The sequence below is a fragment of the Lepidothrix coronata genome, unplaced genomic scaffold (assembly GCF_001604755.1).
Source record: "Lepidothrix coronata isolate B3197 unplaced genomic scaffold, Lepidothrix_coronata-1.0 Scaffold22, whole genome shotgun sequence".
NCBI lineage: Eukaryota > Metazoa > Chordata > Aves > Passeriformes > Pipridae > Lepidothrix > Lepidothrix coronata.
Window position 1 is genome coordinate 1,397,541 of NW_016690202.1, and position 17,146 is coordinate 1,414,686.

The 17,146-nt window shown below is 36.5% G+C and overlaps 1 protein-coding gene across 1 annotated transcript in view; it reads right to left on the reverse strand.

Annotated features, from left to right (window-relative positions):
• Positions 1-244: 244 nt before the first annotated feature.
• The window catches only part of JMY (junction mediating and regulatory protein, p53 cofactor), a 67,467-nt gene continuing 50,565 nt past the window's right edge, over positions 245-17,146 (reverse strand). Inside the window, exons 7-11 of the mRNA XM_017808084.1 lie at positions 12,475-12,561; positions 9,850-9,945; positions 8,068-8,614; positions 6,170-6,480; positions 245-2,875 (exon numbers count right to left, since the gene is read on the reverse strand). Of these exons, the coding sequence (XP_017663573.1) occupies positions 6,173-6,480; positions 8,068-8,614; positions 9,850-9,945; positions 12,475-12,561 (1,038 nt within the window). The 3' untranslated portion in view covers positions 245-2,875; positions 6,170-6,172. The remainder of the gene's footprint in view (positions 2,876-6,169; positions 6,481-8,067; positions 8,615-9,849; positions 9,946-12,474; positions 12,562-17,146) is intronic.

Below are 17,146 nucleotides of genomic sequence, written 5' to 3' on the forward strand. Positions count from 1 at the left end.
AATGCAATTATTACAGCTTTTCTCAGCTATGGAGGAACCGACCACAATGCAGGACTGTCATAATTTCCATAAAAGTTTCTTGTGAATATAAACTTTCCCCATTTGGTGCTGTAGCCATCCAACTGGAAAATTTCACATTACAAAGGATGGAAGTTTTATGCATTAGCCTGTGTACACTACATATGCACAATTTTTATATCAAAGTGGAAAATTATGTGAAATTGTGACATCTAGTGACTCATGGAGGATTAAAATTCAGGATTTTTTTTTTTTTTTGAGCAGGACATGGAAAAAACCAAACATTCACTTTCCACGGAGAAGATGGCAGTTTTGAACTGATACATACTGCTATGCTCAGCATAACAACTACTTTTTGTGTGCGCATAAAATACATGCTCATATGAGAACTCCATTTCTATACAGACTAAGCTATTACAGGAATCTAAGATTTCAGCTAAATATGAAACGTAACTTTTTATCAATCATGCACACATTTTTCAAGGCAAAGATAACAGATTACATGGCAAACATATCTGAAAACTGTACTACAGTACAGCATGGAGCTATTTAGATAAATCACAACACAGTGGTAAACTGCAGACAAATGCTGTGCAAGGGAACCACTGCACCTATACTTTAAAATTACACTATTTTTCCTCGGCTTGGAATTTTACTAGTGTCCCATATGCATATGCCAAGGAATAAAACTGCAGGCTGAAAAATAGGAAAAAACAGATATAAAAGTTGCTCATTCACAACTGGTAATTTTGCACTAAGTTTCAGATGAATTGTATAATGTGAATTACCATTCTACATCATGGTTCTGCTCTGTGCTACAGCCAAAAATTTATTTCATTACCTTGGTTTTAATGTGTGGTGATTGAAATTACAAACAAATATAGAGTAAAAATACACCACAGATTATGGTATAGGCTGTGTCAAATGATTATGCTGAACTTTGAAATTGCTACTATTGCTGCATGAACACAGCATTAGGCAGCTTGCATCCATACCATGTAACTCAGAGCTCAGAGAAGCAGTTTAAGAAAAATACATCTATGTAGTTTTAGGCCTGTGGAAAGCCAGTATCAGGTATTTCACAGAGCTGATCTCATGACTGAAAAACAGAGACCTGACAACTAATTAAGCAAAAATCAATACAACTCTGCATTAACACTGCTTGCAGGTGCTTTGAAAATGAATGTTCACTAACTTTATAAGTAAGGCAACATGGTTAAGAAAATCCTTTCAAGATGTTTGACAGAGCTTTAATTTTCAGACAGCCACAGCAAAACAACTGAAGGGTCCAAGAGCTGAGGTTCCTTTAGGTTATACAGCCTATTGCTAAGGTAAGTTCTCCTGCTCCTCTTTCTGTAAGTAAACGGCAAGACATGAAATCCCCTGTTATAAATTTTAACACAGTACATGTTCCATTACATGACAGCAGCAATGAGTAACTCCACTTAAAAGAACCCAAATCCCCATAGTAGTTTATCTGTCAAAAGAGGAACAGTGAATGGACCACACTACACAAAGGACAGGGACTGTGTATTTCTCAAACACAGTGTATGTTACACTAGTAAAAACAAAATTCTAGAGAAAATTCAGTTTTATTAGAAGTGTAATGGGCTGACTTTAATACCACATGAGGTTTTTAAGCGGTACAAGGCTATTTGTATCTTTGTATTGACATACCTCTTGGTACTGTGGTATCGTAAGAGTAGCTGCCTGCAGCCATTAGTCATGAAGTTTAGGACTACTCCTAAGTATTCACTGCAGAGGAAGTTGTAGCCCTCCTTTACAAATAAAACAGTCACAATCAAAAGAACCAGTTTTCAGCCAGTAGGCTTTTGGGTATGAAATACAAACATTTCTGCAGCCACTAAAGGGAATAATGAAAACCAGCAGCAAAAGCATGATTTTCACAACTGAATTATCAGTACATTTAAGTGCTTTGATCTTTTTTAAAGAAGGCTGCTTAGACTAATCAAAAGCCATTTTAAACTAAAAGAGAAAAATATTTTTAAGTATGAAATTACAAAATATTGCTTCTTATAACAAATGATAAAAGTATAACTAACTTGGTTCAGCATAGCTAAATATTATTTTAAAAAAGCATGAAAATGTCTACTTTAAAAAGATGTCAGACTACAAATGACCTTCTAAAAAGGTGCTGCAGTATGTCTTCCTAAATGTATCATGATGGAAACAAACACATTCTCGAATATGTACTGAATTCAATTCTTATTTCTCATTGTGCTGTGGTCACTTGTTGCTTTTCACACTGACATACAATTCTTCAAACTAAGAAGAAAAAAAGTCTCAGTTGCATGTTACTGAATTTCAGCTACTGTAGTGCAACTAGAAATTCTGTTCTTTCTGGAATATCACACTGCTACACAGCAACCTTCTCTGCCAGGAGCCATTTATTCGAATTTTCAAGCACATGAGATATTCAGTGCAGTGAAGGGGACATTTTCCAGCCGGTTTAGAATCCTAAGGTTACTCTAACAGCACATAGTCACCCAACTCAAAATGCCCCCCTCACTTACCTGGCCACACATTACTAACGCAAATATAAAAAGTGCTTAAGAATTGGGCATTCTTGATAGTATAAAATGTACATCTAAACAACTTAGCTTTCTGCCCAAACCAGGATTTGTTTGAACAAATAAAGAAAAAAGTGTCCTGAAATTAACATTTCAGGCCATTTTTTCCATATACTGAATTATCTGTCAAAGAAAGACTTTCTTTGCCAAAAAAAGCCTCCTGTGGAATTGATGGTCAAAACTGCTGGCTCTGAATTTTCAGAAATGCAGAGGAAAAGTAATCTTCAACTGGGGTTTCTTTTCTCACATCGGTGGCTGTCAATCACCTGTTTGGGAAAAAAGAAAAAGGAACATCTGAAAAGCTAAACAGCTGTACAAATATTCTTTGATCAACATATCAGGCAATTCTAACATGCAATACTGAGCAGTGTTGTACTGAGCAAAGATTCTCGTTGCTTCCAGGGTAATGACACACTAACGCTGGAGCCAGAACACACATAGTATGACCAGGTCTTTTTTTCTGCCTTCTTGTATTACTGGCAGTGAATGCAGATTAGAGTTTGAAGAGGCTCAAAATACTGCAATTAGAAGATTATAGAGAGAAAAAGCTCACTTGTTATCTGTTACTTTGTCCATCACTCACAGGAACCCACGTTTTTGCGTTACTTAGAAGTACTCTTAATGTACTATAGTGGTTTATGTGTACTATTATGTACACACATATGTATATGCTTTGGACGCTTTTGATAACCAGTAATCTTCTGGATTTTTCACACAGAAGCTGCTGCATATTTGTATTACTTGTTCAGCTATTTCAGTACACAAAATGCCTCAACATCTTTGCATGTGGTTTAGAGTGTCTGTAAGGAAGAAACTATTTTTAAGGAAGTTAGTCATAACTTTAGGTAGAAGTTAAATTACAGAGTAGGTAATACAACAGATGACTAAATCTCCTGCAAGAATTAGTTACTATTAGTTTGTCTTCAAACTTCAATAATTAATGAAACCTCTTCAGGGAGCACTGTTAATACTCCCTGCAGATGCTTCAAGACGTTTTTTGGCTCTTGATAGATATACATCACTGTTTCAGATTTAGCCTTCGTTCCTAAGGCAAATAACTGCATTACATTTAGCCTATACAAATGTACATGTAATTAAGCACAGTTCACAACACGTGTGCCAATATACTTTAACACATGTGCCAATACACTTTTGTATAACTGTTTTCAATCTAAAACTTCTGTGCTAGTTTTTGGCATGTGCAGAGCTTACCAGTTAAAAATCAGTAGGTCAATCTTAAAGCACGGTATTAAATGGATGACCTTATAGTAAAAGAACACTAGTCTGCAATTTCTACAACAGACTTTCATTACATTTTATTCTTGTATAATGAATTCTATTAAGTCAGTCTGGTCAAGCAAGCACACTCATCTACATGGAAAATATTTATTCAGCTGAATTTCTCAAGAGTTTTGTCTCCCTCTCTGTTCTCCCAAATCACTTCACATGCTTCCATAGCAGGGGCTTGCTTTTCCTTTCTGAGCTGTTGGCTGTTTTGTACAACTATTTTTCAGTTGAGACTATTATCTATTGAATAATCTCACCGCATGAAAATAGCGTTGCTTTCATAATAAAATATGACACTGGTAAGTGAAAGCAGGTCCCAGATGTATGAAGAACTCCCAAGGAGCACACACTCAGAACTCTGACACTGCATCCTGCTTTTAGGTCCAAGTGATTTCATGGGACCCCAGAAGGATATAGGCTGGTAAAAAGGAGACAACAACCAGCATACTAAAGGGACTGCATGGCAGTGATTTTCAGCCTGCATTCTGAACTGTTTTATGGGCCTGCAAATAGCAGATGAAAACGTGTATTCATATTGTATGGCAATGACCACAGAAGAATTCTAAGACAATGCACTTCTAATAGAAAATGTTTAAGAGGTCAACCAACTAGATTGAAAAAATGTAAAGTCACTCCTGGAAAATTCCTGTTTATCTTGGGAAAAAAAAAAAAAGCAAAGATGATCCTAAACAGTAAAAAAGATCTACTAAAATCATAAAGTCAAATCACAAATTTTAAATTTGGTCCATTATCTAAGAAATTAGAATAATTGCACTAAGAAAGCCAAGTCAGTTCCAAGACTTGTCCTTTCTTACAGTTGTCAATTGATTTCTGAAGGGCTGTGGTAGTGGGATTTTTCAGTACACATGGATATATCCAAGCAAATATATTTATATCCAAGCAAAATTATTTTCACTTTGAGTTTCAGCAAGAGTTAAGTACATCTCCACTCCTGGATTTTCAACTCCAAAACTAGCAGTACATTTAGTACGGAATAGAGGGAGCAAGGTATAATTAAACAGTAGTAAATCATTAGGGTGGTTAATGGCTAGTTCATGAGGAAATAAAGGCAACATTTATCTTCCTTTTCAAAAATTTTAAATTATTTAAAAATAGCATACCAATAGAACAGTTTGAGACATAGTCTTTCCTATACACAAGAACATTCAGCAGATGATATGCTAAGTTCCCAATCAGTTTTTAAACAGCTATAGCACTTTACCAACAGTCATTCTCCAGCTACAGTAGTAACTAACCAGGGTAGAAATGCCAGATTGTGAACATTCAAAAGTTATCTGTTTTCTACTGCTAGCTGTGTTGCAAGGATTACAAATATTTGTCTTCCATTCTATTGAAATAGCCTTTGATTTCTAAACAGATTTTTAAATTCTTTACAGATTGTCATACCTCTGGTTTCTCAAATTTTAAGTTTAGTGGGAATCTTCACTGATACTTAAGTTCATCCACGTGCCAGTAGCAGAAAAGAACCATCGCAGAACAGTGCCGTATGCTGCTGCAATCAAGAATCTCTTTTTGCTACTGATGCAGACATACATTTGAAAACTTATCTCTTGCCAATTTTTAGTTTGTTGTGAAATCATTAACTTCATCTGCTGAAGTTTGTACTTTCAGGCACTCTAGCATAGTATAATGCAAGTTCATGGAATTAATATGAATAGTAGAAGTATAAATTAAATTTTTGTATATTTACTGTTTATAGCCTGGAAATTCAATTAAGTCAGAGATTTTACATATTGAAACCAAGCTATCACAAAGTCAGTCACACAGGGTAACCCATGAGATTTCAACGTGTTCAGCATTCAAATTTAACTGTCCTTCACTTAAGAGTTATTCAGCTTGAAGTGACAGACATGCCAAATTTTTATAAGGCTGGAAGTAAGTCAAATGTAAGTATAAGGTGCGTCCAAGAGCGATTGTGCTGCTTTTTAAAGCTTTTTGGTAAGCTGGGAACTGTCCCTTCAAATTTACTAAATAAAATAGAGCTTTTTCTAGGAGCAGTCCTGTCAATATTCAGCAAAAGTACTCAAACAATAAAAAGCTCAGATATTATCTAAAAAAGTTTTCCTTATTATAAACCTTAAATTCTTTGGGAAGTCAGTGATACAAAATTCATGTATGTTTTATCACACTGGATGACAAGCAGTTTAGTCACATAAGTACTACGTCTCCTAAAATGAACAACCTGAGGTTTATTTGCTATGGTTATAGAAAAATTGTTGCAGAAATATTTTTTTTAAATGTAGTTTAATTACAGGTTAATTTTCCCAGTCTGTGCAAGGCAAGCTCTCCTCTTCATCCTCTGACTCAGGTGATGCTTCCTTAATCCGCCGCAATGCTTCATGGATGCTCCTTGTCAGAGGGTCAGTATCAGGCAGAATTGTAAAGGATTCTCTCAAAACATCTTTCTGCACTTTCTTCAGTTTCACTCCTTTCCTGATCTGAGCCAAGATGTTATTACTATCATCTTCATCAGGAAAAGGAGGAAGACTTCTCTGCTCAACTTTTCTTAAGTGAAAGCTGCCACGTTTCAAGGAAGCCAGCACTTCATCCATTGGGGAACTCACTGCAGTAAATCAAAAGACCTTCAGTATTATTTTTACTAAATTTTATCAGCCTTAATTTTTATTTTCTAGAGATCAAAAAGTAGCTACATACTATCAATGTGATGGTCCCTCACCATAAGTATAATGGTTCCCCCAACACCATTTCCGCCTCTATCTTCCTTACTACCAGGTCAAAATTGGTTTATACAGACAAATAATTTTTGTAACCACTTAACTTCCTATCAGGCAGGTAGTAAAGCTTTTTGAAAAAGTGGCTTTCCTGGTTGCAATCAGGAAAATCAAATAAGCTGCAATGAATCCAACACAATGGAAGTATTTTTTTTTTTACTTTAAAACTCAAGTAATGAGTTTTACCTTAGGCATTTAGGTACCTCAGGTACTGGACTGTGCAATCCATTCTCATCACTCACACTATACGGCTAATTTTGCCTGCTGCATGACTACTATGACATGCCAGTGAGGGAAACAGCAATACAGACAACTGCAACAGCATGCATTTTCCTGCTTCTCTGGATTCACAAACGTATTAGCACCTAGTCACATCATGCCTATAAAAACTCCCTTCCTTCATAATTAATTAAACAGAGAAGTAAAAGATAATACTTCATGGCAAATCCTTCCTTTATCCCTGATTTTGAAACTAGTTTTCTGAAGAAATAAACACGGGCTTTGGGTCTTTGAAGAGCTATAAGGAGGCAAGATCTCCACCCCAGAGAATGTGTTATAATAAAGTACAATGGTTTAAATAGCTCACATACACTAGAACATAAAATGTGCAGCACTTAAAAATCTATACCTGAATATCCATCTCCAGGGTTTTTTTTTATACTGTAGAACACACTTTTTAAAACCTGTTTTGCATTTATGAGTAAACTCTGTCCATTAGAGTACAGGCTTGGACAGTTAGAACAGACATGAGGAAAAGAGAGAAATAAAAGAATATACGACTGCACATTTGAGAGTGGAAAGAAGGACTGTAAAGCACTTGTTTCTCATACACAGACAACCTTCTGAAGCCACTGAGAGACTTGGAACATCTCAGGGGATACAGATCAGAGGTAGAGTGCTGCTGCAGACAGTAACAATACTCTTAAGAGGGATGATGTAATTTGACTTTATATTTATCGTATTATGATGTATATAAAACTGCACGCGCAATAGGTGCTTTATACAAAATCGCAAGATAAAATGTAAAATAAACAATAGGACTGCAGAAAAATCATTGTTACTCTGTTATTAAAAAAACACTGCATCCTCAGGTGAAGCATATAATATTCGCAGTGCTGGCAGTAAATAGATACAAAAAAATTCTTTTAGACAGCATTTAGCTCCATTTTCTATCTAATCTAATGTGGTATACCACAGAGTCAGTCTTTTAAGTGTTTTTTAACTGCTCAAGTATGCCACACTGTCATAAAGGTCCTAATGTTTGAGTTGCCAGTATCTGTCAACTGAAAAGGATTTAACAACTTTCTTAAAATCACAGCACACACTTTCCTACAGAGCAATTCAAAAGAGGAATGGACGTGCATTACAATTTTTAAATTAGCAACAAAAAATTAAATACACAGAAATTAAAACATTACCTTTCCTCCTCTGTAAACCCTCTAGATCACCAGTCTTCTTAAGCTTCTTCTTGGCACTGACTAGCTGACTGCTATCAAACAGATGAGCTGGTGGGACACCAGAAGAGTGCTGGACTCCTTTCTCCACACGTTTAACAAAGCTGTCACTTTTCTCTAAGGATTTGGTGGCATCTTCCTTGGAGGGCAAAGGTGGAGGTGGAGGTGGAGGTGGTGGAGGCAAAGGGGCTGGAAGCTGTTCTCCAGTAACAGTCTCCGGCTGAGGCTGATTACTGGTGAGTGGAGAAGTGCTGACATGGGGCAGTTCAGAGGTAACACCATTACGAGGCAAGGAGATATCCTGAAGTTGTTTTAAGCTTGTAGGTTCCTGCACTTGCAAAGGCTGAACTACACTTTCTGATTCCACCTCTTCACTTTTCTCTTGGATTTTTATGGTTGCTGGCAAAGATTGAGGCTGATTGACACAGGACAGTGAGCTGGCTGCACATTTTCTTTTTGCATGAGCCAGCCGTAGTCTGGTTGATTTAAGTATGACTTGCCCAGGGTATCGCTAAAGTGAATAAGGTATTGATGATTAGGTAAGTACATGCAATGAACTATTCTAGATTTTAAGTACCTGTCATTAGGTTTTGCCTTTCTGACAAATAACTTTCATTTTGCTCTGTACATAAAATCAAGGCAAAGATATCCCCACCTTTATTAAAAAAAAAAAAATCAATTTTCCTGATTTTTATTCTTAATTAAGCCACAGTTTGCATGTGATTGGTCTTCTCGGCGATATACATGGGTTGGTATTAGAATTTCTTCTAAGAACCAGAAGGTTTTTTTTTTTTTCCGGAGACTAAAATTCAAAATTCCGCCTTGCACTAGTCAATGGCTCCCTCTGAAAGTGTATGAGGTCTGTGAGACCAGTCAGAGTCTCCCTGACCTAATATACTGGCCTTAAATGTGAATCATACTGCTTTAAAAGGTATGTCTTGATAACATCAAACTTTTTAAGACTTTCAAAGTATTTAGTTCTTAAATTTGCTGCCTCAATATCTGTCTTTTCATATTAGTTTTGTCCATAGCCCTTTTCAGGCAAAAAATTAAACTGCTTCTGAAAGACAGGTCTAACATATTCTACGCAACTGTGGTAGGCCTAAAGCAGTAATATGTAAAAATATAAGCATTTTCATACATAAAGTATGAAGAGTTGCTGGTTAAAATAAGTAAATCTGCTTTAATTTACAGAAGTTACGCAATTCAAGAGCCTTGCAAACAATAAGGACATGAGGAGTGTATGCCGAACAAGACAACCTTCCAGTAAAGAAACTTCTCATACCTTTTTTTATATATTCAACAACAAAAAAAGGCTTCACCAATTAATAGAGTCTCTGTTTTCTTGCACTTTCAGCCCTTTCCTTATTCTTTCCCCTTCATTCCCCTTCACTCTACCCATTTTCTGGTGCTTCCATTGTAATAAGAAGGGGCAGGTATTGGCAGGTATTCTATCAATCAGTGGTAAGGGGTATGTCAGATGCTAATGCTCTACCATTTAGATTATACTTCTTCTAGGAACATTTGCTAAGTGTCTTGTCACAACGTATAGGTGTAAGAGTGAAGAGAAGTTTATTATGGCACTGGGAAGGCAACAGTGAGAGGAACCTGTTATCCTCAATGCCATATTTTGTTATGAATTTTCCTAAGAACAGTTAACTGCACAACGAAGCATAGTATAGTCCTGGAATTAGTGAAAGCTTTGCGAAGGAAACTGGCAGAAAAGAACAACTCTTCTTCTGTTACCTGCTTAAATGAACGAAGTCTGTCCAGTGTTTTCTGTCGTTCCTGACTAACCCAGGAGCTCTTTCTTTCCTCTTCATCTTGCAATTGATCTCGCTTCTGAGAAAATACATGGAAGACATGCAAATATTACATCCACCATTCTATTTGGCATAATTTAAAAAATTAAAGTAACTTTTCTACTACATGTCAAGAGTTACTTAAAAAGTTACTTTTCAAATAAACATATTTCCAAACTTCAAAAATTGGCCTTTGTCTTCCTCTTAAAAAACAGCATACATTTCCTGTTTCACGAAGGTCAGGAAAGAAATATTTCAATCTCCAATGGGAACACTTGGAAGACTTGCTGCCTTGAGAGATGAGAAATACCTGGACTAAGTGACAGAATGTTATGCTGAGAGAAGGCCCTTTGAATTAAAAATTGTATAAATTAGTCACACAGCAAACCGGTATCCATTTTCCCTCATTTCAAGAACAAAATGACAGTCCAAATTGCAAGGCTGACCTTTTAAGCAAGTCATATTAGTATTTTCACAGTACAAGAAATCACAGAACTCAGTGTCACAAGGTTTTTAATCCAATACTGAGCAAATTAAGTAGATGTTTTCACATTTACATTTACAACAGTAAATTTAAGTTTTGTATTAACTTAAGCTGTCATTATTTAATGTAGGTTGAATTAATGTAATTGCACTTAAGTAAAGGTTTGAAGCTCTTCCTTGTACCTAAGACAGCTGTGGGTTTTTTTAGGGGAGGAATCTTACCTTACTGAAAACACTCTTTTGGATCCATCTCCTTAACGAGTCATCCTTTCTCACAAAACTTCATCAAATTTACTACACGTTTGAAACAAACACTAACTTCTTAGTCAAATTTACTGGACATGGAAGCTAGTTAACAGATGGTGAAATTCACTGCATGCAAGTTCGGAAGCTATCAGGAAAAGTGATGTAAGAGCTGACTATAAAGAAAAAACCCTGAGCAGAAACAGCAACTTTAATTTTTAAAAGTTTCACAGTATTTAGTATTACTTTTAAATCCACATCTTCATAACTAAAAATTATGATCACTTCTGTGAACTTTGTACTGTCATTCAGTCAAAAGCAGTGTCTGCCTGCCTGACATTTTCATAAGTCAGCTAGTGGCCTGGTGTCCTTCATAAAGAGCCAACTCCTGTGATTTGTAAGGAACTAAGTATAGATGCACTAGGGAGAGAAAGAGGAGAACATGTCTGAAAAATAGTAAGGACAGGAAACAAGAAAAGGTAAGAGGAAGAGAAGCACGTAGTAAAAAGAAAGTAACAGAGCAATGGGGCAAAAATGTTAAAATAGAAGCATAAAGATTATAACAAGAAGAAAGAGTAGTTCTATCATCACACCTGAATGTTACATATGCATTCAGATTAAACTTCCTGAAGTAGTTGCAAACTCAAGGGGTTTTCTTTCTTTGTTTTGAGGTTTTTGTTTATTTTCGCTTGGCTTTTACATAAAACAGTGAAATTGCAATTCTTATTTGGTTTCAAATTTGGACTCTCCTGAGGTTATCTTTTCAAAATTCTTTATGAAAACCAGTGACTTAAAACCTATTTTACAATAATGTTAGAAATTTTCAGTCACATTATTAACAGAAAAACCCCGCACAGAATCTAAAAATTGGCATAATTCTTTACATAATACAAGCAGGTAACTCCATGATTTAAACCTCTGCAGTATCTGAGAGACAAGAAAGTCCTTTGGCTTTGTTGAGTCTTATTTTTAAGAGTGACAAATGGACTACAATCTGCACAGCAAATTTCTTTGCCTTATTGTAAGAACTGAAAAAAAAAAAAATTTTTTTTTAAATTCCTGAAAGAGTATTCCAATACGTACGGTCTTTGACAAGTAGCCTTTCCATAAAATAAATTATGCAGATGACTTCCTGGACAAATGTATCAATGTTAAAAATGTATAAGGATGAAACAGAATCACTTTCACTAATCCAACTGAACCCCGAATTAAAGAGACTTAGATTTCAATGTATCTTTGTCAGTGATCTTTATTAAATATTGATACTATATCAGCTCCTGGGACCAAGCCCAGAATTTGAATATTCTTTAAGATAAAGTCTACTGTGTTCAGTGTAAGGGTTAGACTAGTTAGCCTATCCTCTGCGATGAGACTATGCAGAGAATCGTGGAGCATACAGCTGGAACTAAACGTTTATATAACATAATTCAAGTAATTTCTTGTGTAGAAAGAAGAAAAACAATGAACAAGCTTATTAAGAGTTGAGAATAAATGTGTATAATTTCCTTACTCATATAACCTACCTTCCACTGTACTCAGAGCTGTCCAGAATCATCCATGTGTATGCAATAACAAACTGCATGCAGCTTACCCTAGCAGTAATCACTCAAACTGTACTTAGCATTAAAGGACTTTACTTGCTTGATTCCAGTGTCATCCTAACACAGATATATACTCCTCTTACCAGCATAATATGACACAGAAATCCATTGTGCAAAGGTCAGGGATACACACCATCTTTTTAAAAGAGCTATCACTCTGAATGCTCTCCTAATAAATGTATAATGAGGAATGCACGCTATTAACAACAGGCTAAACTCAACAGCAGAAAACTCAAACTTACTAGCTGAACAGTATGGTGCATTTTGTACTCCTCCTCACTCTGGTGACGCTGCTGGATCTTTTCATTATGCTTTGCAATACAGATCTCCTGTAGGGATGATACAAAACATTTCCTATAAAATACGTATTTCACATATAGCTTTACAGAGTATAATGTCACATTTAGCAAACAGCACCTAGAAAAATAAAAGCAACAAAGCCTATCTCAGACAAGCTAATTTAACTTACAATAAACTATAACTGAAACAAAGCCAAGCCAGACAAATCCAAACCTACTACTTTAACTGCTCAAAGAATATACACAAGTGACAGCTGGTTGAAAAGTCTGTTCTACAGTACTAGTATGAAAGTGGCAACAAACACCAATTTGTTGATATTTCACAAAGTCCTTGTTTAACTCCATGTATTTTCACACATGGATAATAACTAACTCTTGACTATACCGCATATTAATATTTATGCAAATAGAGAGCTTCCCATTTACAGGTGTCAGTTCATCTTTTGCATGTACAATCTGCAAGCACGAACATGAATAAAGCTGTTCAAATTTCATCATGTTCACTTCTTATCCTGAGTTCACATCTCTAACATCTGTTTAAAACCAAGCATATTGTCTGCAAATAAGAACAGATTAAAAGGAAAACAAAATAAAACAAAAAAACCAGACCATGTTACAATAGCTGACAAGGAACAGGATGACAGTCAAATAGCAGGCAGATAGATAACTTCATAGGAGAACACTGAGCGCTAGGAAATCAGACATGAGCTATGAAATTAGACCTGGTATAAGCACCACACAGAACAGAACTACAACAAAGTCAGATGTACAGTCATAAACAAATCTCATAGTTGTCTGAGAAGGTGCAGTGTTAGGAAGCAGCCTGGAGTATGACTTCAGCTAGAATATGAAAGAGATGGTGCTTCCCAGGCATCAGTCAGTGTGACCTACTGGGCAGATCCAGAAAAGAGCTTTGCCACTGAAAGCATTGCTTCAAGGAGCTGACAGAGTTATCAGCCACCAATCAAGGCATTACAGTTGTGGCAAATAGCACAAAAATAGGGACTGAAGGGATAAAAAAAGCTCACTATTTTGGACGCTTAAAAATGCAGAAAAAGTGATGTTCTCCTACAAGCTAACCATGGACATGCTATGATCACATAAAAAGGTAGTCAGCATTCCTGTATGGAAAAGGAATAGCATGCGGTCTTGAACGAGTCTGAACAGTAAGACCATCAATGTTGCTCCTGTATGCAGGTAACTGACAAAAGCAAAGCTGTCTGTGGCAATACTGTCCCAGCTTCATCAGAGGCATATCGCAGAATGGCTTGGACGGGAAGGGATCTTAAAGCTCGCCTAGTTACAACCTCCCTGTCACAGTCAGGGAATCTTTCACTGTATCAGGTTGCTCAGGGTCCCATCCAATCTGGCCTTGAACACTTACAGGGTTGGGGCATCCACAACTTCTCTGGGCAACTTATTCCAATGTCTCACCACTCTCAGTAAAGAATTTCTTTCTAACAGCTATCTAAATCCCTTCTAGTTTAAAACTGTTCCTCCAGTTTAAAACTATCCCCCTTGTCCACATAAACTATCTGCCCAAGTAAAAAGTCACTCTCCTTTTTATAAGCTCCCTTTAGGAAGGCTGCACTGAGGTGCAGGTCCCCACAGCCTTCTCTTCTCCAGCTGTCTCAGCCTGTCCTCATAGGAGAGGTGCTCCAACTCTCTGATAATATTCATGGATCTACTCTGAACCCTCTCTTAACACGTCCAGATATATATATAGTTAAACACTGGTGGGCTTCAGGTTCGTTTGTTTCTGTTTGTTTAGGTTAGTTTTTTTTCCCGGTGAAAAGAGTTACTCCAGGAAAGGTTAATCCATTTAATTTGTAACTGCAAAAGTACAAAATACCTCATCTCTGCATTTCAAAAACACAGCAATAGCTTCATCATACTAAAAGATTCAGAATGACTTTTTGTAATGCTACTACTGATTTATGTTTATAGTTTATTCTCTATTTAGGTTTTATAAAATAATGAGAAAATGTAAGTTAGGTTTGGGTTTTCTGACATGTCTCAAATACTTGAGGGGCACAATTTTATGTGATATTTTCTCTTTAGCATCAGTATTTAAAGCTTTTTGATTATGTGCAATAATGAGAGATGTTTTAAATATGTAAAGAGGATAAACCAGACCAAAATGTATTTGGTGCTGGCTTTGTATTAATAAACAACCTACTTTGATATAATTAGATCTCTATAACATGAAATAATAAAAATACTAGGAGGGGCTGGAAACGTTGCAGGACAGGATTAGCAATCTGAATCATCTCAGCTAATTACAGAAGTGGTCTCAGAAAAAAAAGAAAGGTTGCAATTTCAGAGGGACAAATGCAGGGTTCTACTTGTAGACAAGATTAAGTAACTCCAAACAAATGAAATAAAAAACAGCCAGATGGCAGCATTAAGAAAATTATCTGGATTATTACTGCAGATGACAAGTTGAACATAAACCAACAAACTCTGGCAAAAAAAAAAGTCCAAAACCATCATAATTGGGTGTATGAGCAGGAATGCAGCCTGCTGCACATATGAACTCGTCCTTCCTTCTCAGCCCTGGGAAGCAGGAGCATTATCACGGAATCATCAAGGTTGGAAGAGAATCATAGAATCATAGAAGCAGCTGGGTTGGAAAGGACCTCTGAGATCAAATACAACCCTTGATCCACTACCATCGTGGTTGCTAGACCATGGCACTAAGTGCCACATCCAGTCTTATCTTAAAAACCTCCAGGGATGGAGAATTCACCACTTCCCTGGGCAGCATACTCCAATTGCCTGATTACCCTCTCTGTAAAGAATTTCATCCTAATATCTAACCTAAACCTCCTCTGGCAGAGTTTAAGACTGTGCCCTCTTGTCTTACTGATAGCTGCTTGGGAGAAGAGATGTACAAGATCATCCAGTCCAACCATCTACCCAGCACTGTCACTGTAAACCCTAAACCACTAAACCATCACCCAGTGCCAGATCCAGATGACTCTTGGACACCTTGAGGGATGGTGACTCCACCACCTCCCCGAGAAATTACGTCCAGTGAGAGCAACACCTCAAGAAATACATTGATAAACCATATGGAACTGAGAAAGCAACAAGAAATAATGCTCATTTCTCTTTTAATCACCTGACTGATTTCATAGTATCAAACTGTACTTCTATTAAAGAGAAAAAAAGGGAGAGCTGAGGAACCGCTTCAAACCTTGTAACTGGATAAACTACAATGTTTAAGACCAGTAACATGTAATATATGTAAAAGATCTGCATTAGTGTTGTATTTAACTAGTTCCAGTGAGCCTTGCTTTCAGATTAAAAAACATCCCAAATAAAAGGTGAGCTTTTAAGCTATTAGAGAGCATCTAAAAGAGGGCAACGATGATGGTCATGAAGTTATGTCAGGAGAGGTTTAGGTTGGTTATTAGAAAAAGGTTCTTCACCCAGAGGGTGGTTGGGCACTGGAACAGGCTCCCCAGGGCAGTGGTCACAGCACCAAGCCTGACAGAGTTCAAGAAGTGTTTGGATGATACTCTCAGGCACATGGTGTGACTCCTGGGGATGGTCCTAAGGGCTGGCCTCAATGATCCTTGTGGATGATCCTTCCAACTCAACATATTCTGTGATTCTGTGATAAGCATTCTGTGTAGTTACACTCTTACATTGCTGTTGTTGTAGTAATAATAATAGCATACCAAGTAATCCTATGGCAGCTGTCACTACATCTACATAGCATCTATTTTGGCATGGGCTATGCTTTAAACTGTAGGCTTGCCAAGTCATAAAGGTGTCCTATTAAATGAACACAACAGCACGTGAGGAAGCTTCCTATATCAAAGCACATGTTATGAACACACCCCAAACAACTTCATCAACTAGTCTATTCGTGATAATGAACACTCCTCCATTCCATCACAACTCTATTTTTCCGAAGATATTTTTCTAGATATCTTCTACACCATTTTTTTCACCTTGCCTGTTTGCTATAAATCTAGCTCCCTAATAAATCAGCTGTTTTTTTCATATGGTAATTTAATTAATACTACTGTGCAGCCAGCAGGGGGTAGACTGGCATAACAACAGCAATATCCTGCATGAAAAATCTATAGCTAGCTTTCAATAAATGAAAGTGATACTGCTATTAAAAATTTATTTTTTAATAACTTATTTAACATCAACACAAGGGAACACCAGGAAATGATTGCTTAACAAATGCACACAGGTATGCATATTGTATAAAAAAATATGAGAATAAAGACCTTATACTCATGGTAATACAGTGAAAAAACATAAACCTCTGTAAAACCATGAATTTTAAAAACACTGGTTCAGTTATTCAGAGTCACAACTGAAAAATGTTTTTGATAAACAACTGTTAGCAACATTTCTAAATAAAGGTTTGGTACAATTATTTGACATCACTGAAAAATAAGTGCATCATCTGCAAAACAGATGCAAAATAGATCTTTTCTCAATAGAAAAGATTTTCAAATACCTGGATGATGAAATGACCTCCCCTGAAAAAATAAAACTGATTTCTTGTTGTTTCCTTAGTCCTGCTATCTGCTGCTAGAAAGGAGATATTCTCCTGAAGGCATCTTCAGTTGCCAAAAAACTAATACTG